The sequence below is a fragment of the Uloborus diversus genome, chromosome 3 (assembly GCF_026930045.1).
Source record: "Uloborus diversus isolate 005 chromosome 3, Udiv.v.3.1, whole genome shotgun sequence".
Taxonomy (NCBI): Eukaryota; Metazoa; Arthropoda; class Arachnida; order Araneae; family Uloboridae; genus Uloborus; species Uloborus diversus.
The window spans coordinates 30,428,415-30,453,076 of NC_072733.1; the positions used below are offsets into that span (position 1 = coordinate 30,428,415).

Consider the following 24,662-nt stretch of genomic DNA (forward strand, 5'->3'; position numbering starts at 1 on the left):
TTAAAACTGTAAAAAAAAAAAAAAAAAAGAGGAGAGACAAAACACATACACACTCATTATTCGAAAATTACTGCTTTGTTGCAATATAGTAGAAAACGCTTCGCTAAAAAGAATAGATATAAAAAAAATATATTTTGCTGGACATAAATATTTCTTCTGGAAAAAGATTTTAAAATTGTTTTTGAATGAGAATTACTCATCACAGGTCATCAGACATTTAGGTCAGTTGTTATCCTTGAGTGATCTTCCTAACGACAAAAATTCCACTTTTTTTTTTATTCCAGCTGGCAGCGCGAGAAATGAATGTATTTTACTCAGACTTTTTTTTTTTTTGTCGAGTAGACCGTTTCTTAATAATGCAACACTAGAGGCGAGAAAACAATTTGATTTTTTTCAAGTTAATTTAAAAGTTGTTTTCGCGTATGAATAAATATAATATAGATGATACTTATGCAGTTAAACCCCATTGTAACGAACCCTAAACGGATCGACTTAAGAGATTGCAATAGCCAAAAGTTCACTACATCAGATTTTTCAGGAAAAAATAACCCGAATTTTAAAAATTTATTCATAAAATCCTTTTCTTTTTTTCATCTTCACAAACTTTAGGTGAAACAGCGCACTTATATATTCGTGTCATTTTATTTCCTCACCTATCGTATTTACAATGAAAAAAATTAATGGACATTTCGGAGAGGTTACTAAGAAACAGAAACAAAGCGAATCCACCGTAAGTGGAAATACAGTCACACAATCTGAAAGAATTAAAGCCGCGAACGTAGCAAAATGAAAAATTTTGTACACATTACATTTTATAAAGTTGTATTCATTTTCTTCTTCTTTTTTTTTTTTGCAAGATTAAAAGGATTTCTTTTGTCCAAACAAATATATTTTCCCAGTTATCGCCATCCCCAGTTTCCCATAATCGCCAAACGAAATGTTTGGCGATTATGCCAAACATTTCGTTTAAGCGCTTTTCAGACGCACTATTTCTGTTTTTTTAACATTTCATTGTCAGAAATGGTCTTTCAGCAGTACGTGTTATAAAAGAGAAATTGGCTTACGTTAAATTGATATTCAAGTTAATGATATTCTGAAAAATATCTACGTTGTACTCTTGTAAAGCTTCTATACAAATTAATCCAATAAGTTGTACGAATAATTTCGTTTTCCTTATTCCACAATCAAAATACACATACTACAATTTGACAAATTTTAAATATGCTTTGCTCAGTCTTTCTGATTTATTTTTATTTACATTGTACAGATATGAAGTCATTCTCTGATCTCTATCTTTAATCTTTCTTTTGTATGCTGTTCCTGCACATTTACTAAAAAGAATTATGTTAAAATAAAGCAGAGAAAAGGTTTAATTACATTTTTTTTTTTAAAGTTTGAAAACAACTACAATCTGTGGTGTCAACACCAAAAATTGCTGCGATACTTGAGCATTCTACAAAATGTGTTTGAGATGCTTGATAGCGCCACACATTAACTGTAGAAAAAATACATGAAATAAAAAATTTGCTGGTTTTCATCAAGTATTTCCGATTAAAAAATATCTGAAGCACATTTTCATGAAGATCACATTTTGAAAATTTAGTGTTTTCCAAACCCTCCCTTCATTTTGTATTTTAACTGAACACTGCCTGATTTTCAAAACTCGGTACCACTGTCTCTAATAGTATGGCAAAATCTTGTGGAGTGCATATGACCCTTTGCGCCCCCTTCTGGTTGGGTACGCCACTGGATGTGGTACTTTTTAGTCTTGGGGGTTTTTCCTCATTTCATTTAACTTTAAATATTATGCCTCCTAAATCTTTTGGTTTACTTTCATTTTGTTTTTTACATTCAAACAGTTAGAGTAACTAGTCTGACTATTTATTACACTATTTTAAATCCCGACCATAGAGTATTTTAACTTTTTTTTCTAGTCCCAAACATTTACAAATAGCATTAAAAAGAATGTTTTATTCATGTTTTAGGTGTTTGTGTGGAGAATGCATTGATTTCTTCCTCCAGTCAACCAGACGAATTTCTGGGGCATAAGGTAAGTAATCCTCCTCAGTGTCCGGCATATCAACCTCCCTTACTTTTCGAGAGGGCACTGTATGAGTTTAGGTGGAGATAACGTAGCGGAAGTTGTTTTGGGCCAGCTAGGCTGGGGGGGGGGGGGGGGCGGGGGGTGCGCTGCTTCACTTTTCCTACTGTACCGTAATTTAGTAGAAACTCTGACTTCTACAGTACACACATGCCATAAGGACCCGTTTCAAGGGTAGGCAGCCATTCACAGCACAACAACGCGTGCACATTTACACAAAGAAAGGACAAGAACAGGAGAGAGAAAGTACGTCCATACCCGAGCGGCATTCGAACCCAGACCTTTCTGTCACGGTCAGACTTCTCTGACCACTAGACAAGGCAGGTGACCGTAGCAGATGTGATATCGATCAATAGCAGTAGAGTATACGTACCATTTGCAGTATAGTTGGAATGACGTGGCATGGTGAGCATCGTTGTGTGTTGTGTAGGAGTATATTCGAAATGGTGGATTTCTGATTTGATTACTACATTCGAGCATTTCGTATTCGGTTCCGACCGACACGACGTAATCTTGTTCCAGGCAGAAAAACCATCCACCTCAACACAAATCAAGTGGTGCAGTCTGCACCACTGTCCTTTGGGGGGTTGACTCCATTGATCCCCTCCCCTGTGACACCCTCATGGCATGGCTGTAGGCTGCCATGCATAGTCATCCAATCTTAAAAGAAGTTCTCAAGTTACTTAATTTCTTTATCAATGTATTTATAAGTGAAATTTATATAAATAAACAATTACAAAAGATTCAAACATCTTGAAACATTTTAAATTAGCAAAAATAAAATAAATCCATACGAACTGGTTATGTGTGCCGTAAGCACTGCTTATATAGTACAGAGCTGCTATCCATACAAACATGAAATGACATGTGAGCGGTCGACTTCTACGCTAGATGTTACTCCTGGTCCTGATGATTGCCTCATTCTATGAGGGAAAGTTAGTTTTGCACTGAACTCGTAAAACTTATTTAAAAAGGATCAGCAATAACAATTAAGTTTTAAAACTTACATTGGAATTTTGTAGTTAAAAACAATTGCAAACGTTTTTATATGGGAATTTTTTTTTGTTATTTTTGGGGGCCCCAAAGCTAGGGGTCCCTAAGCCGGGCTTTACGGGCTTACATTTAAATCAGCCTCTGTCACACACACACACACGTCTGCACACACACACACACACACACGCCTGCACACAGTGTTGCCAGATGGTCAAATCCAGATTTCGCCAATTCCCTTCGCCACTTTTCCCCAAAAAGCCATGTTTTCTATCAAAATTCCCCAAATTCAAAAATTATTTTTCCACTAATATTTTCATAAAAGGAATCCACTTCCTCTAATATTTTTGTCTCTTGAAAATAAAATTTTTCCCCAAAAAGCCAAATTTTTCTATAAAATTCCCCATTTTTTTTTCTTCCCATTTTCGCTTTTTTTTTTTTTTGTCTTCTTTATCTTTATCTTTACTAATAATAAAGCTGAAAGTCTCTCTCTCTCTGTCAGTCAGGATCTCTGTTACGCGCATAGCATCTAGACCGTTCGGCCGATTTTCATGAAATTTGGCAAAGGATTAGTTTGTAGCATGGGGGGGTGCACCTTAAAGCGATTTTTCGAGAATCCAATTTTGTTCTTTTTCTTTTCCATTTTCCCGAGCAAAATTATCATAAGATGGACGAGTAAATTACCAAGCTATCATAACGTGGAACCGTAACGTGGGCAAGCCAATTGGCGAGAAATTCATCATGCATTATTTGTAAATATGCAGGGGAACCAAAAGACCTTTTAATTTTTCTACTACGGGCAAAGCCGTGCGGGTGCCACTAGTCATAAGCGCCTGACCGAAAGATAAGAAATAGCCAAAGGTTTTTTTTTTTCTACTTGCATTTACTACTCTGTTTCTGTATATACATTTAAACTATGGTTTTTGTATATATTTATGCAAAAACATTCTTCATCACTTATTTTTACCCGTTTCAGGTATCAACTAGGTACTCACGCAGAACATTAATGCGAATTCCGTTGCATAATATTCCACATAATGCGAAATGCGAATTCCATAAAGTTGAGCAAAGCTAAACCAACGTTGTTTGATACAAACACTACTACTTCTTGACGCGAATCTAAATACGAAAAAATTCTTTTTTTCCCCCGAGGTTTTTTTTTCCCCAGGTTTTCCCCAAGAAAAAAATTTTTCCCCAAAGAATTCCCCTCAAAACACATTTCCCCAAAATTTCCCCAGAGAGCACCAGATTTCTCCAAAATGGGGAAATTTCCCCCAATCTGGCAACACTGCCTGCACACCGACACACACATTCACAAACGTGATTGCGAAAAACATAATTTGAATTCAAGATGTCAAAAATTCCATTCCCCCCTCCCTCGGTTATGATGTGGCTTAAAGAGAAAGTATCTTACTGTTATAGTGTCTGTGCCCCCAACCCCCTTTTTAGATAGGAGCGCATAATATGGAATGTGAGTGCAGTGCATGTATAAAGTATAATATACACTACACACACATAGAACAGCATTGCTTGTGTTACAGTATAACAAATTTGGCAAAAATAACGCTTCATGAGAAATGCTATCCATGAATTTTCAAAGTTCCCATCTTTCTAAGAAGTTTTACTTTGATTGAATAGCGAAAAATGATATTCATACAATTCTTTTTGCACTTTTTCATTGACGCATCGCCAAAACGGAAGCTTTGAATTGCAAAACAGCTTTTTTGCTTTTTATTTCCGAAAGAAGTTATCCGACCGATTGCTAAATTTCGTAAGGTAAAAAGAGTACGGAGAATGGAACTTTATGTGTTATCTTGCGTCTAAATTTCTCTATGATAAGAATAATAACGCTGACCCGGGTTGTGTTTCTTTTATCTCGTCCATGGATTCTTCTGTATTTTTTACTGCTAAGAACGCGAAAATAACCTTCTCATCACCTAAGAATCTTTTTGCAAAACCCTAATTAAAAAATTTGAAGAAAAAAACCAAATGTAGAAATGAAAGAAATAAAAGAAAATATTTTTTAAAAATGAAAAAAAAAAAAATTTAAATTGACATTATTATTTTTTTTACTAATACCATACATTATAATGAACCAGCGGTTGGAAGTAGCGCTCTACAAGTAGCAACGCTACTGTAGTAGCTACATTTTTTAGTAGTTTGTAGTGTAGCGCGAGTAGTTCGCTACAAAAAAAAAGTAGCTTGTAGCGATTTCTAAAAACTACTTTTGAATAAAGTTTCAAAAAAAAAAAAAAAAAAAACGCGTTTTCAAACGAATCTGACTGATGCAAGTCTTACACGAGTAAAACTTGCACCAATCAGATTCGTAAGACTGAAAAATACGAGTTGACCTCTGACATATTATTTTGACGCCATACGTTCTATCTGTTTGATTTCATTAGTTTGTTTGGCATAGAAACTTTTACATTTTCCCAATATTCGCCGTGAATAGAGCATGACTTTAGAAAGAAAGAAACGATTTTTTTCCGTTTCATGCAAACTTTGCCCGTTAAGCAAAAAGCTTTCGGTATCAATGCCAAATTCACATGCAATCGAATCTCAACTTACACGAGGGATGCGTTTCAAAACTGATATTTCGCGTTTTGGAAAAGATGAACATACCAATTATTTTAGACTCTTGATAACACCTCTCAAACTGTTTTAGCCCATTTCTTAACTTCACACTACCGAATTTAAATATTGAGAACTGAAATGTTACTGTACTTAAAAAAAAAAAGCTGTGTTATTGAATAAAAATACGGTTAGAATGCACAAAAGCAACAGGAGAGAATGGCATAAAATGAAAGAGTACGTACGTTACGCATAGTATGTAGCGATAATAAAATGCAGCACAACAATAATACTGCTGTGCAGTAGATACAGTAATTTTATTCGACAAAGCACATCGAAACTCTATGTATTTCTTCATTCGTCAGAAACTTTTTGTTTTTTCTTCCATTTTCAAACTTTAGATAAACAGCTCACTTATGTGAAATTATGTTTCATCAACTTCCTATTTGGAAAGAAAAAGATGCGGAGCGGCGATTTGTACGTTAACAATACGATGTTTCGCCTAGTACGGTGCGGGGAATTTTGGCTTTCAGTGAAGCTAAAGGGAAATTCCATTCACGAAACTTATATTTAGTACCCGAGAAAGAAGGTGATATAAGGCCTGCGCTTCCGCTCCGAAAATTTTCGTGTGGCGGGTGAGGAATTCGCGTCAGCTGCAAAATTCTTTTCTCGAGTAAAACTCGCTATATAGCCATTTCACGTAAATAGAATTGCGCTGTAGCCCACTGTTGTTAAAATTACCCACTGAAGTAAAGTAAGCATTTTTAGTTATGTTTCATGTTTCGGATAATTAGTAGTACCGTATGAGATAGTTTTCCTATTTCTTTTTTTTTTTTTTTACTGATTGAGTGTTGATATAACATATTAAAAGTGAATTATTAAATGTTGTGAGCTTTTGAGGTTATTCGGTAAAATTGAATAATGCTTTTATTTCATTTTGTCAGGGAGGTAAGAAAAGAGATGGTGTCCAGGTCCGGACCCCTAGCTTGAAGCTCAAAAGCAGTTAATTAATTCCTACGAAATATAAGTTTCTTTAAAATTAATTCATATAACGAAAATTAAAGTTTTTCTCTTTTGTTTAAAAGATGCTGTTTTTATTATCTAAATCAATTTTATGTATATATATATATATATATATATATATATATATATATATATATATATATATATATATATATATATATATATATATATATATATATATATATATATATATATATCTGTAAAAATTTAAATCAAATTATGACTGGATTTATCTCAATTTCAAGTAGCCGAGTTACACTTCTTGAATGAAATATTTACTGTCAGGAAAGGATAAAAACTTGAAGGTTGAATTCCTTCCACTTTTAAATTCTTTCTTGCAGGGAATATTCGTGCAAATCGTAAAAAAATATTTGGATTAACGAATCGTTTCAGTAAAGGAAAAAAAGAATAAATTATTTATAATAATATTCCATGTTCAAATGAGCCAATATATCAATCTAAAAATTTTTTTGAATTTTTCCATTTAATCCTCAAATGTTGTGTATATGTATAGTATTTATTTATTTATTTATTTATTTAAATAGCGAAGTAGCGACTGCATTTCAAAAGTAGTTTGTAGTTGCTACATTTTTAAAAAAGTAGTTGTAGTTGTAGTTAACTACATTTGTGCTAAAGTAGTTGTAGTTGTAGTTCGCTACAAAAAAAATGTAGTTTTTCCAACCACTGTAATGAACAAATGAGAGGTATGGAAAAAAAAACCTAGGTGGGGAGGGGAAAGGCAATGAAACCAATAAATCCTTACTAATGCAAAAGTGTTGTTTGTTTGTAATTCTTTCACGCCTTAAATACTCAACCGATCAGCATGAAATTTTGTATACATGTTGTCAGGGGTGCCGAGGTGAACATAGGATTTATCTTCATTATAGACTTATCTTCATTTTTAAAGTATCGTCTGCGGTTTCTGGTCACGGAACTGCTTCGAACTCGGTTTTAATTCGCGTGAATAAAGACATTGAGAATAAAAATCTGTTGGTATTTTTGCTCGAGTGTAAACAAATAAAATTCTCGCTTTTGCTTTGAGGCTTGTGATTGGAAGATTTAAAAATTTGTCTCCATTTGGTTATTTTTCCGCGATTTATTAATATTTTTGTACTGCCGGTAGAAGATAATCATAGATTTCATTAGCATTAAAAATGAAAATTTTTATTATTTATGTACTTCTTTGGGTGGCTTGCACTTTTTTGTACTTTTATTTTTATGCATTCTGTGACATACATTTCCATTGATTTTTAATGATTTTCAAGCGTTTTGTATTGAAAGGATGTAGTTTTCACCAGAAGTTTACATTTGTTATCTTTTGTACAAATGATTCAAAGAAAAATATTAATAAACCTTTAGGGAGTGACAGATGTAAAATGTTTTCTCACACTAAGATGACAATCGTGACCAAACATGGCAAATGGTGTGAGCTTCTTTCTCCAAGTTTCAGACGATTGAGATCCATACCGTAGAGGGAAAATCGTGCACCATTCACCATCACCATGTATGATAGCGATTTTTTCCCGTCTTTTAACTACTAGATATGAGAAAAATATTTGCACTGAGCAACAAAAATAATCTCTCGCTAAACAAACTGTTTCTCAAATCAAAACTCTTGGAAAAAAATTTAAAATACTGGCAACATTGCATCGGCCGGGAATCGAACCCGGGCCGCCCGCGTGGCAGGCGAGCATTCTACCACTGAGGCACCGATGCGACGGTACGAATGGCTTCTTCATATAACTTAACCACACACTCCGTAAAATAACAACGCACTGATGTGACCTCATTAGCCGAAATTGAAATACAAATCGCAAGAGGAAAAGAATCCTCCCGTCCCGTCCGAATGCAAAAAAGGAAAAGATCTTGCAGGGCCCTGCTGGACGATTCATCTTAGCGGGAGCCCTCGTTTTACAAATGAAAAATGGCAAAAAAAAAAAAAAAAATATCCCGTGGAAATTTTTTTAATAACATGTATGATTTCTGATTAATGCATATTTTAAAAAGTTAATCGTGCTTTTTCCTAATTAAAATTACCAAAACATTTTCTTCAAATAAAATCCTGCATACACATTACTTTACGAGTATCTCAGAGAAGCCAATGCCGTTCAGTCTAAGTAAAATAGAATAGAAAAAATTAAAGCAATAACTTTTGAAAATTTTCGTTTTTTAATTTGATCAGAGCCAGATGAATCAGAAATGTTGAGCCAGTTGTTGATGAAAAAAGTTAAGAAAAGTCTAATACCTATGTAATATAATTTTATGCGATGTTAACTGTTATCTATTCATCAAAATTTACAAAATAGCTATTACTATACTTAACAGAGCCCGACTAACTAAAAGTGAGGCCCAAGACCCACAATACTTTTGAGGCCCACTAAAGGCTATTATTTTAAAAATCTGGGTATTTTTTGTATAGTTGTAATGCTATGCATAATTCTTTAAGTAATTTGGGGCCCCTTAGGAAGAGGGGGCTCCAGGCCCAGGCCTAGTAGGCCTGTGCGGTAATCAGGCCCTGGTACTTAACCGAACTGCCTTACTTATGAGAGACATAGTCAAATCATTTAAAATTATTTTAAAAAATAAATTAAATCAATCCATGCTTGGGCAACCACAAATTACATATTTTGGCAATAGTCTATGTCTTGCGGTCACTTCTTATCTAGGCTTAAAGAAATTCATTCTTTAATAAGCGATTTTATTTTTCTGCATATTTTAATACCTACAATTTCATTTCTTCATTTCCCAATTATAAATATATATCTCTTAGACAACTAGATAAATAAGAGTTTTAAAAAAATACAAAAGGAATTTGATTGAATTTTGATGCACAACTATTATCTATATACATAAAATCAATATGAATAGACATTTTATTTTAAATCATAACTATAAAAAGAAAAAATAAATAAAAAATGCTAGTTTCATGATACATTTTCCTTGCAATCATTCAATGTAACTTTTGAGTCACAATTTCTGAACTTTTAACTATCCCATTCCGATTTTAGAAGAGGTGTTGCATCTATTAGCATAAAACGAAAGATAATATCCTAAAATATTGTGTAATTATCCAAAATTTAGAAATACAAATTATTACATCCATTTAAAATGAATTATTAACCTAGCTCAAAGGTATCCTGACTTTGAATCACGGGAGAACTAATAAATCTGGGGGAATTTAAAATCTAGAGTCGCACTCGCGACCTCAGATTTAAACAGTAGACACTAATTAATTTTTTGAAAAATCATTAAACTAAGAGTTGTACTCTACTCGGCGTTTCGGTTTGCCAAAAGTTTCTGAGGATGTATATGTATGCTTTAATTTTTCGAAATCAAAATCTCAAATTTTTATCAGCGAGAAAAATTTGAATTAAACTTAAATGAAAATGTTGTTTTTCAATACATTAATATTAGTTTATCTTTTATTCAAGTGGTGGATTTCATCTGAGACCAATGCTCGGGGAGAAATTCAAAAAAGGAATAAAAGATTGATTGTTCCCCGTCAAGATGTTTTACCTGCTCCTGAAGTAACTAAGGCATTTGAAGTTCCCTCGCCGGCACCTCAAGCAGCGCAGAAATCCCGTAGAAAAGGTAAAGTCACATGTCAACAAGTGCAGGGGCGCCCCGAACTTCAATTTTTGGGAATGAGAGGGAGGAAATTCTCAATTTGCCGAATGGAACTCCAAATTTTGCCAAATGAAGATAGTTTTACCAAATGGAACTTCGAATTTCGCCAAATGACGATAATTTTGCCGAATAGAACTCCAAATTTTGCCGGATAATGATAATTTTGCTGAATCGTCAGACAAAATTGCCGAATAGGGAAATTTTTGGGCGGTCACAGTGACCTCCCGTGGTCATATGGAACAACTGGAAAATCTATGTCATGCGGATAAAGAGCACAAAAGATGATCACCTTTTGTACAATCATTTTCTGGTCAATTTGCAAACGTTCCGGTCTTATATAAGGTCTTATACAAATTGATGGACGTAAATCTTATAGAAAGCTATGAAATCATCAAACTTGCATCTTACATCAACACATGGCATGCATTTGGACTTGCACAGTTTGTTTGAAAAAAAAAAAAACTGAAGAAATTAGTAATATAGCACAAAGCATTTGCTTTTGTTTGTGTGCAAGCAATTTACCAGAAAATCAACGTTTTCGTTGTACAAATTAGTAAGCGTAATGTGGCATACACACTCTTTTGAGTTACAAAAAAAAAGAAAAAACTTTTTCGTTTCAAATACAGTGTTTAGTTTCCGCCGGTTCCTAAAGGTGTAGCCATGAAACACTTGTATGAAATTAATCATCCAAATTAATGCTGTTGTAGGTTGGTATACTCATATATTACCATAATAAGGTTATATTACCCTGATAGTATCATACTGCAGTGTTAATTTATAAATACACCATATGATCGTAATTCATGAGTTGTATTTTAAACATCAAAAAAATTGCAAGCGAATACCGAACAACTCTTTACACTGGTAGCTAAAAATATTTCAGCACACCAATGAGAGGTCCGTGAACAAGGTAAGACTCATCCTCTGAAAGTGAATATAAAAGCTAAGGTATATAGCAACAAGTTATTAAACTTTTGTCCTCAGCCCTGTATAGCTATTCAACAGGGACAAGCCAGAGCAAGGGCGAAACTGCGGGTCTCTGCGTGCTGTAACGAGTTATTCGGTATTTGCTTGCAATTCTGACGGAACTCCCACTTTTAGGTGGCGAACTGTAGCTTTATCAAAGAACTTCTTTTTTTAATATGTCTACAAAACAGGTCTACAAAACAAAATTTGAAAAAAGAGCGTAACATTTTGTTTTGGGTTAAAGGTAAAAGAAGGAAAAGGAAAGCCATTATTATATCTGGCAAACCCAGGCCCGACGAGAGGCCATGTCAGCCTAGTCGGAAACTAGGGGCCCGGGGCTTAGAACTGGCCCGGCGCCACTGACGCAAAAAAAAAAAAAAAAAAAGAATGAAAGAAAGAAAAAAAGGGGGGGGGGGACTCAGAATAAGAGAAAACTTAAAGATTAAATAAACTTTAATCTTTTAATATTTACTGTTGCGGCACTTAAACTAGAGTTAATTGCTTTTTAGTAAACAATTTTGATTCCCCCCACCCCACTTTTTTTCTTCTTTTTTCCCCATTATTCCACCCCCTCATTCTTTTCTTCTTTTCCCCCCTTTTCTTTTCTTTTTTTCCTTTTTTGGGGGGGGGGGGGGTCGGGAGGGTTTCGGCGACATAACTGACAAGGGGCCCGCCTTGGCTCTGTGCGGCCCTGGGTAAACCGCACACAAAAAAGCATTCGTATACACACACAGACAAAGAAGAATGACTGCATGTGCTAAAGCGAAAGCAATGACTTGATAAAAACCTGTTGAAGAAATGAAAAAATAAAATATCTCCCTAATTGCCACAGTACTCAGGAAATGCTCCTCCCTCATCCGGCGTTTATACGATTGCACCAAGATTTTCTATGCTTCTCCCCCCCCCCCTTTTTTTCTCTACGTTTTCTTTTTGTGAGACAATGATGCTGCGAATTGCGAAAATTAAGATTACGAAATCAATGCACGTGAAGCGCCAGAAATAACGGAATAGATGCACTATGATTTTATTTAGTGTTTGTGCATTATTCTGCTTGTGTAATTGTATTATATAAGTGATACTTTCACAAAAATATAAAAATAAATCCCACATATTAAGTACATTTATTTCTGAAATTTATTGCTTATTCCCAGCTTTTTACGATGAAGAATAATCAAAAACCTTTTTTTTTTCCGTTATTTTTTTTTTTGTTTTTTTTGTTTTTGTTTTCTTAATTTGTTGCTGGTCCCCTAAGTGCATGGGTAATTTTATTTTTATTGGAAAAGGACAGCTGAAGATATCTTTTATGTGACAAAAGTTATAGAACCATTGGTCTCTTATTTCTTAAGAATTCCGTAGTAATGTATTCGTACTCTATTTTTGTTCTTTTATTTACGCCTTATTGTTAAACATGCGTCACTTGCAGGCACGGATCTGTGTACCCGCAGCCCCCGCCAACGGCCCATGAAATGAAAAAAGAAAGCTGCAAATATACACTGCTGGTCTCTGGTGCCTTACAGATTTTGTTGCAGAGGGGAGGGGGAGGGCAAAATTTATAGATCCGGGCCTGGGCACTTGACACAACTTTTATTTTCGAGGTTGACCATGCAACTCCGGGCTACGCAGCTAGCTTGTTATGTTTCATGGAAAAATACAATGTTGGACGAGAGATCTGTGACTTCAAAATTATTACCTGTGTGCGGATGGCCAATTTTTTTTTTTTTACAAAAAGGTGGAAAATTGATACTACAACCTTTTTAGCAGAACGCAATATTTTAGTTTATTTTGAAGTCAAATATCCTGAAAAATATATCAAGTGGTGCCTGTCAAGTTCACGCATACGGTTCTATGTTAGCAAAAATGGCTTTTTATTAAATTTCGTTTAATTTTTATATTTCCAACCGTACGAAATAATTGTCATATGTATGCAGTCCCATAGAAAACATGAGCACCTCTGTTCTAGAGATTTTGTGACTATGGCTTCATGTCTTCAATTACCTTCTACTGGCGTTTTCTATTTACTCTCATCTTTTATACTGACCCCGGACACCTGTATTTAACTTCAAATTTATCTTCTTAGTGTAATAAATTGGTAAACAAAAATTAAATTCAAAGTATTTTAAATAAATTTTCACGTGATAGCTAAAAATTGTGTTTTTCAATATTGTTAGTTTTTTTTTTCTGATTTAAATTTTGTTTTCAGAGACTTTCTACGGGTCATTTAGCTTTCTTTTATTATTTAATAAATTATATTTAATGTACTAATTTCCTTTATTTCTATAATTGTTATTATTATTATTTACTATTACAGTAAAATGAGATAAAATGCGAAGGAAAAGTCAAAAGACGTACTCTAAGCTCGTGGATTGAGAAAAATCTTTCAGAAAACCAAACAAAATGCTCAATAAACTATAAACTACACATAAAAATTCGAATAAAAAAGTAATGTTTAATGCCTTCCAAAAAGAAAAAAGAAAAAAAAAAAGACAAACTATACTGTTTCCAATCAATCACCCCAGTGCATAATGTGTATGTAGTAGTTGGACTTGAAATCGCTGAACTTGTGCTTAAATATATATATATATATATACTAGCTGACCCAGCCACGCGTTGCTGTGGCAAAGAAGTTGGATTAAAATAAACGTTTACTCATTATTTTGATAGAATCAAATAAATATTTTTAATAGAGCTTAAAATGGTATAACCTACTTTGAAACTTATGAGATTGATAATGGGCGTAATTCAATGTAAAAACGATTCATAAATGTTCCTGGAAAATTATGGACAGCTTATGTGGCCAATTTCTGCCAGTAACATGTCATGCCAAAACCCGGAAAGTTTTCCGATAAAAGTTAATAACCTTCCTGAAATTATCTCGGAAGCCTCATGAAAAATTCAAAGATCTTTCTGTTTGAAGCTAGTCGTGTTTCTGGAACTTTAGTGTAAACTTAGGAAGGGATTTAAAAAAAAAGCTTAGCACCTTTCTGATTTATTAAGGAACTTCTATAAGCAGTAATGCAAACATAGCCAAAGCTTAGCCAGAACTGCAAGCAAGTATCGAAAATTTTTACTCAGTAACGTTTCGGATTTTTTTTTTTTTTTTTTACAGTGCAGGCTGAAGAAAATACTTATTAAATTCAGTAAGTACTAACTAAATTTTCTATGGAAAAAGCACTGTACTTACGCTTAGTAAATTTTGTAAGTATGACTTCGGAAAAAAAAAGCAAAAATAACTTGAAAGTGATAGTAAATATCGAAACTGATTGTAAAATAACCGAATATATAAACTAAGCATAAACCACAATACACTTTAAGACTCTACACTACATTTTATTCACCTCAGCTTTCTCTATAGTTTGTAATCAATACCTTCTTTACAAAAAACACTAACTAAATTAAAAACATATAAAAGTTAATTTTTTTCAATGAAGTAGATAACATTGACTTCGATTAGTTTACTTTTTGTCAATTAGTATTCATCATTAGTTTACTTTTTGTCAATTAGTATTCATATTCATCTCTGGTGTAAAATCTGGATTTGGACATTTGTGTGTTCGTTAAACTTTATGAAATACGTCTTCAAACGTGAAATTTATATAGTTTCTCCTTACAAAATGATGATTTTGTTGGATAGTATGTCGTCAAAATTGTTTTAAACAGTTGACGAATACTGTTTCTCCTTATGTCAAACCTGCATTAGAAAGTGTCAACTCCCAATGACTTTGTGCGACCAATAAATACAATTTGCGACATGCAACGGGATATGTATTTGACAGTCGACAATTGACGATCCACAAATATTCCTGTCTGTTCGGGAATGTTTACCGAAATTAAAACTGCTACAAAACCAGCGCGATTACAGAGGCAATTATGATTTTATAAAAATTAAATTTATCTGGGAATAGACTCTCAATTAGTTCACTTTTCGTCTCAACGGCAGTGTAGAAATTGTCTGGCTCTTTGTTGTACTGTATATTTTGATGGAGTTCAATTTCACCGTTTCCAATACCCAGCAGTTGCTTAGAAAATACTTGTGCGTTTAGATTATTTTGCGTTTATATTCGCATGTTCATGGCCAATCGCATTATCTCGACATTACGCTATAAAAACGATTGTTTTAATCATGCGTTGATTTCATCGGAATAACTGGTAATGTCTGCCGGAAATCCCCAGGAGTATTCAGACAATTTCGCCTAAAAATTTATCGTTGCCGTTCAAATCTTGCACAATCCTATGATGTGCTTCGAATGAATGCTTTTACTCATGAGCCTTAGTACACTTATCGAAAATTATAATTTCACTCTGTTGCAACACTACAGCCATTCTGCGGTTTTTATTTTTTCTTTAATGTTACACATTGCGTTTTGTTTGTTATGAATATCTAGTAGGCAACTTTAAAGCTGAATGTGCTGTTCGTCTACCATCTGAAAAAAGTAGCAGCAATGCCTGACGATGCAATTGTCACTGCAATTTTTTTTTGCGAACGTATCTTTGCAAGAATTAATGATATTAAAAATCTCTTGGGGAACAAAATAAAGAAAATATTTATTTTCCGCTTAAATTCATTAACCTTCCTGAAAATTAACTGGAATATTTTTGAAGAATTCAGTAGTCTTCTTGGTTAAAAGGCAGTTATGATTCTGGCACCTTCAGCGAAGCCTAACGCAGGCTATAATATAACTATATAATAGCCTAGAACCTTCCTGCTTTTTCTAAGAAAGTTCTCAAAGCATTAATGCACGCTTTGCCAACGCGGAGAATGATTCTCTAGCAAGTAAGTCGAATGTAGTTCCTCTGCAACTCTTGCAAAGCTTCGTGATCCAGATATCTTTTCGCACTCATTGGGTGTTGAGTCAATCTGGACGAACCGTAATCGCTCCGAAACCGATACACCTATTAAATACGTTAAGTTAATCTTGATACTGGTGGAGAAAAATATTTTTCACAACGGTGTGAAATCTGCAATTTGTAGCAATTTAAGGAAACGTTTTGAAAAATATAGTTGATTTTCTCAGGAAGTGAATAATAACCTGTAATGTCCCGAAACACTACATGGAAATTCTAAGCAACGTTTCTGAGTTTTTTATCATGGTGTTTTTAGCAGTAAGTCATACGATGTTAGAGTTATATCGATTAATTTAACTTACACCGCCATCTATTAAGAATTTTTGGAACTAAACAATTAATTAACACTATTATTCCATAATTAATATGAAATTTGCAATAAAAATTATAAAAACTATCCTATCTTTTAAGTTGGACCACATGACACATAGATATGAAATTTCAGAAAAATCGGTTGAGTAGTTTCGGAGTTTACCCCGAACAAACATCGTGACACGAGATTTTTATATATATATATATATATATATATATATATATATATATATATATATATATATATATATATATATATATATATATATATATATATATATATATATATATATATATATCATAACTTGATGCGAAGATATAGCTATAAATTTCTTCAAGATGTAAAACTATTACTTGAAATTATTTAGAGGAATGAGCTTCATTTTCGAAGAGTGAAATATGCGAAAACATCGAGAAAAAAAAAAAAAAAGAACCCCTAAATTCCTAAGGATGAAATGGAAGGTGGTAGGGAAAGAAGAGATGTGTGTGTGTGTGTGTATGCGCCTACTTTTTATTTATTTATTTATTTATTTATTTTTTCACTTTTAGAATGTTTGACATGTTGCTTAAAAGAGAGAGAGAGGGAGAGAGAAATAGAGAACATTCAATTCTAATATTTTAAAAACTCTTAATTTCTTTCTTTCCTTTTTTTTTTTGTTTGTTTTTGCAATGCTACTTTTTTTTTAAAATTTAAAATAGAAAGTGCAAGAATACGCTTGACTAATTTTTTTAGTAGCATGTCCTATTTTCAATTCACGAGATACGCTTGTAAAGGCATTTAAACTATTTATCTCTCTGAGTGCAACTATCTTATTTTATTCAATACATTTAACAGTAATTTCTTCTATGACGTGTGTAAAGTGATTGTTATATGTTTTTAAATTTGGAACCAAAATTTTCCAGATGCGAACAACTAATAACAGCGATTAGGGGGCGGGGATACTTATCGGTTAAGGGTCGACAGTGCTAAACCCTCCTAGAGAGATTAGCATCACAAAATAAAAAGTAAACAAAACAAATTCAACAAAGTTGTTTTATTGAATTTAAATACGAGGTGCTTTTTCATATAAAAATTTTAATAGGAACTGCGTATTCGAACGATGTGCCATTTTTTGTATATTAAGAAGTTTGACTATTATCAGTGGCATACCTAGTATGGGTGACACCCGGGGCGGCAATCTATGATGTCGCCCCTCTCCTTCCCCTCCTACAAACGCAAAAAAGGGGGGGGGGAGAGGGTAATATTCTATGCAATTATGAATACATAAAATTCATTCGTGTTGTGAGGAAATTTTACGTAGGCTACTGTACAAAAGACGAATAAAAATATATGAACGCTTCTCATAAAGCTTGCCTTAAACGCAAACAGGCTGTCGAGAGATTAAAAAAGTAAGGGAGTGTATGAAATTAATGGCCCCTTAATTACTTCAAAACAGGGAAATATAATGGAGTTTAGAATTTTTTTTTTTGATATAAGAGAAAGTCATTACTAGGTCTAAGTATTGACAATATGAACCTAATTCTGAGTATAGTATTCACTCCATGATGTGGGTGTGAAAGAGGAGCATCCTCGGATTTTCTCCCCGGAAAATTTTCAAGTTTGTAGTCTCAAAAACGCATTTTAGCTTCATATTTTTCAAAAACTTGCAAATCCACTTTGGGTGTCAGCCCCCCCCCCCCCCCCCCAGACTGATGACATACAATGCGAATCGTCCCCCGCCCCGTACGACGCCACTGCTATTATACATACGTTTCTCTTACATAAATTTACATTTTTATGGCGACAGAAATGACAATTGTAAAATGCATTTAATTTATTTTATTTCACGTGTCTTAAAACTTTATTGAACTATACTATTTAAAAAATTACGAAACAATAAAATGTATTATTTAAAAAATTCCAGTCGCTTTTATTCTTCCACTTTCCTCAATCTTGATTTGTATTTAAATTTCAAAAAGTGAAAATACGCTTGACTAAATTTTTGAGGCGTATTTCTAATTTTCAATGCTTGAAATACTCACGTAGAAGCGTTAAAAATACCTAAGAACACTCCGCACGGTCAATCAACATTGTTGCAACCGCTCACATCTCGGTTGTAGACTTCTGCTGCTGGAGAGGAAAATGTAAGCTCATTAAACTCAGGTTTAACAACTTTTCAATGTCGTTTTAAAACAATGGTGATGTCTCCACAGCTGTCAGGAAGCACGCGGAACTTTCTGTGTGTCAAGTCGTCACTCACTACCCAAGTGCTAGGAGGAAAAAAAAAGTGTTTGGGGGAACTCACCTTGGGGTTTTGGGTTTGGGGGGGGGGGGGAGGAACCTCACCAAAAGAAAACTCTCCCTAGGCGGTTTGGGGGACTCACCTAAAGAAAAGGGGAGTTTGAAATCAATTTGAAATACATTTGCTTTATTTTCAGAGTATAAAAGCCAAATATTTCGGGGGATAGCCTTCCCCCACGGTTGCTATTTATTTAGTTGGCGGTTAAGGTTTGGTTTAACCGTTGGTTTGTTTGTTTGTCTTAGGTGCCGGATCTACTAGAGAGGAGCAAACCGGGGCCCTTGAACCGGGCAGCAGCTCCTGGAAGGGGGGGGGGGAGGAGTGGTTAATTTATCCAATTTCTGTTCTTTTTTTTTTCCTTCGATGAAACTCGAGGTAAAAATTTGAAGAAAGAGGACGTCAGTTTCAGGATTTGCCCCAGATCGAAAAAAAAATTCGAAGATCCGGCACTCGTTTGTTTGTCCCCACTAGTTTTTCCTATACAATTCGAAAAGTAATTAAAGAAATGGAACAAAAATATAGTTATACACATGAGCCCCGACGGCAGTGGCGCAGCCACGGGAGGGGTTTTGGGGTTAAAACCCCTCCCAGAACTCAAGCACATTCCTTTCCTCTGTTAAAAACCAAGGGAAAAAAGCAGAGTATTGCAGCTTTTCAAAGCGGACTAGGTTTCAACAAAATATCCTACTGCTTTTAATGATCAGGAAGCAGCCAGAAATTACTTTTCAACTCTTAAATATAAAACTTATATTTCATGATATATTTCATCCCACATCTCCACTGGTATAAGATAGCTAAAATGGTGTCAATAAAGCTCTACAGGGTATCATGATCCCTCAGCTCTTCCATCACTGCACAAATCCTTTTTAGGGAAATCTAGAGAGAGGAAGCCTACAGAGAGAGAGAGCCTACCTCACCAGATTTTCTAAGGCTCTTTACCAATCCTCATCGAAAGATCGCAACGATTATTAGTTAGCATTTAACATTTATAAAGACATGTATTTGAGGAGGAGGGTTTAAGTGGTCTCGCGAAATAACACAAACAATGAATGTAAGATTAAAGTAAAACTAATGAAATATTCTGTGCTTTTTAGTTGTTTCTTCGTTTCATAGTGATATCAATACAAATTATTAATTGTTTTTAAGCAAGTACTTTGAAAATTCTATGATATTGATTAATTACACATTATAAATGAATGGGAAAGAAAGCAACAATTTTCGATTTTGAAAACCCCTCCCAGAAAAATTTTCTGGCTGCGCCACTGCCCGACGGGTACTGGAGCTTATAAGGTTATGGGCTATTCTCTCTCTGGGGAGAGGGCGTAATGGACTATTATTCTTCACGTTGAGCATAGCTAGTTTTTCTCAGGAATACAAGGAATGAAACGAAAATTGGCATACTAGAAAAATTTGCATTCTAATGGATCCTGATATGGACTGGTGCTACAATCGCTTCAAGACGGCTGACGCCAGTCGGACGTTTTTTGCTGTTAGTTGCGTTCCTGTATTGAGTAAAAAGAAAATTCAAAGATTGCAAAAAAAGATAGCATACCGCTGGCTATAGCTCCAGTAGTTAGTATTAGGGTGTGAAGTGTGAAGTGCTTTGATTTTATTATTATTTTTTAAAAAATTTATTATTATTACTTTGTTTATTAATTTTTTAATCGTTCTTCATTTTCGAGAATCATTAAAATGAACTCATTAAATCGTTAATATCTTTTTGAATTTTCACGATAATCATTTTTTTAAAAAACGTACGAAATTATAAAAGTTAAAATTTGCTATATTGTTTTCAATTTCGGTGCAATATTTCTCTTGTTTGTTGTAGCACTTCTGTATCAGTTTGAAGACATTTAGTGCAAAACTTAACTTGTTATTATATGGGGCTGTCCACAAATTATGTCTCGCGTTGAGGGGGGGGGGTTGTGAAATTGTGAGCATGTGACAAGGAGGAGGACATAATGCATTTTTATTATGCATTGTGTCCTCTCCTTGTTTATAAAAAAAATAGCGTGATATGATGCAAAGGGCGTGAAGTGTGATACTTTGTAACAAAGGGGACGAGGGGGTAAAAAATGTTGAAAAAAAAGTGTAATATGATTTATGGACAGCCCTTATGCCGAAAACAAAGTAAATAAATAGGGCGAGTAAAAACAACAACAACGTGCATAAAGTACAAATAAAGTAATAAAATGGAGTTAATAATGCTGAGTTTTTAACTCTGTTTTATTACTTTATTTGTACTTTATGCACGTTGTTGTCGTTTTTACTCATTCCATAGTACAAAGTTTTCGATTGCTTTTTTGCAAATAAATAGGGCTTTTGAAAGAAATGCTTATTGCTTAATCTTCCTGAATATAAGTGCTGTTTTAAAGAAAATGGATAATATAATTTTGTGCATGACAAGTAAACTATTTCGTGAAACTTATGAGTTTATTTCTAGTGTTTTTACGAGAGAATTTGAAATATCTTCAATTTTTCTTTAACTTGTTATTCGTTCCCTGAATGAATGATTGGGTGTGAATTTTCATATAAAAGTGTGAGACCAAAGATGCCCTTAAGATGACCAAAGTTACAACATAATTACTTCAGGTATTTTTCAAGAAATACGAAAAAATGTCTATTGCTAAAAGTGTCTGGTGACATTTGTGCATATACATTGATAGATATACATTACACACAAATAAATAAATATGTATGTACGATTGCAACAATATCCTGCATGAAAAGAATGATAATGTCGCAATGCTATCACATTCTGTCATTTTAAATTTTAAAAAACAAGAACGTGAAACTGACCAGTTGTGCAATTTTTTTATATTTTTCAGGAAATCGAAACTCAAAGAAAAAAGGAAATGGAAATGGGAAAGATGAGATGACAAAAGTGCACAAAAGTTTCAGCGAAACTGACAAAACGCTAAAGAAACAAAACAAAATGAAGAAAACTAACACGGTAGTAAGTGCTTGCTATCTAAAACTGAGCACCTAATTTTTACTCATGTTCCCATTATTGGTTCCGTTTTACTTAAAACATTCTTTCCACAAAAAAGCTGCCTTTTTCCATGGACCTGTCCGTTTCTCTCCCCTCCTCTTTCCTTTAACTTCGCTTTAGTCTTTTTTGCAATTCGCTATTTATGACACTCACTCACCTATTTACTTAAAGAACGCCGCCCAAGACGGCTGCTTACATAAATTTGGCTATGATATAAAATAATTATTTGAATCAATATCTATTTCTCTGTTCATTTATCCATCCATTTAAATGTGTCTAATATGTCTATATTTAGCTATTTGCCTCTAACTGCCTATATTTATCAATCTGTATCTATATAACTATTAATTTGTGTACATCTATCTTTATATGTATGTATATCTCTATGTCTACATTTATCTAACTATATATATATATATATATATATATATATATATATATATCCCTTTATTTATCTATCCATTTAACTAACTATATTTTTCCACCTATGTTTACCTATATAAATATTAATTTTGAGAAAACGCTTGGTGAAATATCATTAATCCAGCACCGTGTTTATCAATATCTTTCTGTATTTATCAGTCTATATCTATTTATATACATAATCTAAACCTCTATATCAAATATCATCTCCATTTTCCCTGAAAACACGCCATACGCAAACATCTTATTTTGTTACTATATGCATAGATTCTTCGGTACTTATTTGGCGAGACTATTTTCCTTGAAGGGAAATTATCAGGGTCGCGGATTCGGAAGAAAAATGACCGAGTCAGACTCCAGGAATTTTAGAGCCTTCAACTCCGCCTCCTTTACTTCAAAATCAGTCTGACTTCGACTCAGCACGCACTGGCAGAGTTGCAGAGGGAAGATGATCGACATCGACTCCGAATCTTGGAATTTTAATCTTTCGACTAACGACTCCGACTCTTACTCTGCAGCGCTGGAAATAATGGTCACATCTGCGGAACTTTGCTCTGTTTTAGAGTCTAGAATGTAGATTAATAATTGATGCTTCCAGTAACTTAGAGATGTCAATAACTTAAACTCAGTTGTTTCAAAAAAATATACGACATTGAAATATTTGTAAAAACATAAAAATTCAGTTTTTTTCCCCTAAAAGAATTATTTCAGTACAAAAATTAATCTTTCGTTTTTCTGAATTTTTATGCATGTGCTTTTATAAAATAAATTCTATAGCATTTGATTGAAAAAGAGGAAATCAACTTGCAATCCCAAAGCATTTTCATGTGTTCCTCTTTCGAAGTAAAAAGCGTTAGTAAAGCATAAAAATCAAATGATTTTGAAATCGTGACATGATGTGAAATTATGAACATCACGTCCAACTAGCGTGATTCATATTTGCGGAAAAAAAAATATGTAAATATGTGAATAATCTGTTCAGCTAGCGTGACTACTTCCAATTCATCGGCCGGTTTAACGACAAAACATAATCTTTGGAAGATATTTGGCACTTGTGTATAAAAAATTACCAGTGGTTCGCGCAAATTAAAAAGTTTACTGGTTTTATATTAATGAAGGCAAAAGCAGGGTTGCCCACATCAGGGGATTATGGCGCAAGATACTTCAGACTTTCGATTTTTGACATCAAATGAAGCGGCCCACCAAGTTGAATATTTTTTGTAAAGACGGTATGTCGATCTCTAATAGTTTGGTTGGGCTCATGTGTTTTCTAATCAGGGTCACTCCAGATCTTCGATTAGCCTAGTTTTTATAGTTTACCCTTCATGTAGTCATCAAACCCTAACTCTGTACTTAATTTCACCTCTCTGAGTTTATGGGAAGTACTAGTTCTATTTTGATGATCATGAGTGAGTGAGTGAGTGTCATAAATGCGAAACTTTGCTTTCGCTTAACTTCGGAACTAAATGACCTACAGACTTGAAATTCCGGATTTTAAGTATGTGATTATAGCTTACTGGATGACGAAAATTTCTGCGTTCTGGTCTCATCAGAAGGTTCTCAAATAGGCAGGGCCGATCTTAGCAGGTGTGCAGAGTGTGCGCCGCACAAGGGCGGCCAAAGCAAGGGGCGGCCGCAAGTCGTATCATATAGTTCTTATAATCAAGCAAAATTCCTCAAGAATTTCTCACAAGATAACTTATGAAATAGAATAAATATGCTGATTTTTAAATGTTCAATTGTCAAAGTATATGTCAATTTACCGACAGCATAGCATAGTTTAAGAAAAATAGAATGTTAGGGAACATTGGTTGGTTCATTGTCCATTAATATCTATTCTTAACACACATGCTTCATTTGGTTGCAAAGTTTGTGACAGAGCCGGTAATCAGGCATGGATACAGGGGAGTAGAAAGGCCCCCTTCTGAAGCATGAAATGGTGCCGTCTAAAAGGAGCACCGAGAGTTGCCACTAATGTTTACCCCCCAAGCTTTTATAGACCTAAACAATGAAGACATATTTTATTTATTAAAAAAAAGCTATACTGATTAGATACTCTCGCAAGCATTTCAAACAACAAACTATGTAACAAACTCTGTGTTTAACAATCGTGGATGCGTGGAGAGAAAGTGGAAAATTACGTTCTCTTGAGAGTAACATATATGAATGACGAAGTAAAATGTTGTACTTTTCCCCCTTTACGACAACTTTTCTGATTAAAATCTTGAATGAACTGCCCGGTTTCAGATCAGGTAGGAGGACAGGGCCCTTGCTCTGGGAAGAAAATTTAAATGTAGCTCCAAATCGAAGATCCAAAAGGATGCCATGACCTCCTTGACGAAACTAAAGAAGGCTTAAAATTGCGTTTCTAGGACTTTACTTTCGGAAAATTTCGCTGGTTGAACCATCGATCCTAAGGACCCAATTAAGTCTCTGATTCACCTCTTCCACCTTAACTTAATCAAACATAGCCTAAAAATGTTGGCTCCAAAATCCAAAACGTGTTTTCAGAAGGCAGCCCTTCTTCCTATCATCA

General features: G+C 34.1%; 1 protein-coding gene and 1 non-coding gene across 2 annotated transcripts; one reads left to right on the plus strand and one right to left on the minus strand.

Moving 5' to 3' along the window:
* Positions 1-1,686: 1,686 nt before the first annotated feature.
* Positions 1,687-21,700, plus strand: LOC129218312 (uncharacterized). The gene is made up of 4 exons (XM_054852546.1): positions 1,687-1,738; positions 1,986-2,050; positions 10,117-10,276; positions 21,540-21,700. The coding sequence occupies exons 1-4, from the start codon at positions 1,687-1,689 to the stop codon at positions 21,698-21,700; spliced, it is 438 nt and encodes a 145-aa protein (XP_054708521.1).
* On the minus strand, positions 8,331-8,401 carry Trnag-gcc (transfer RNA glycine (anticodon GCC)). The gene has a single exon. It is a non-coding gene; the product is annotated as a tRNA-Gly (tRNA).
* Positions 21,701-24,662: the final 2,962 nt, after the last annotated feature.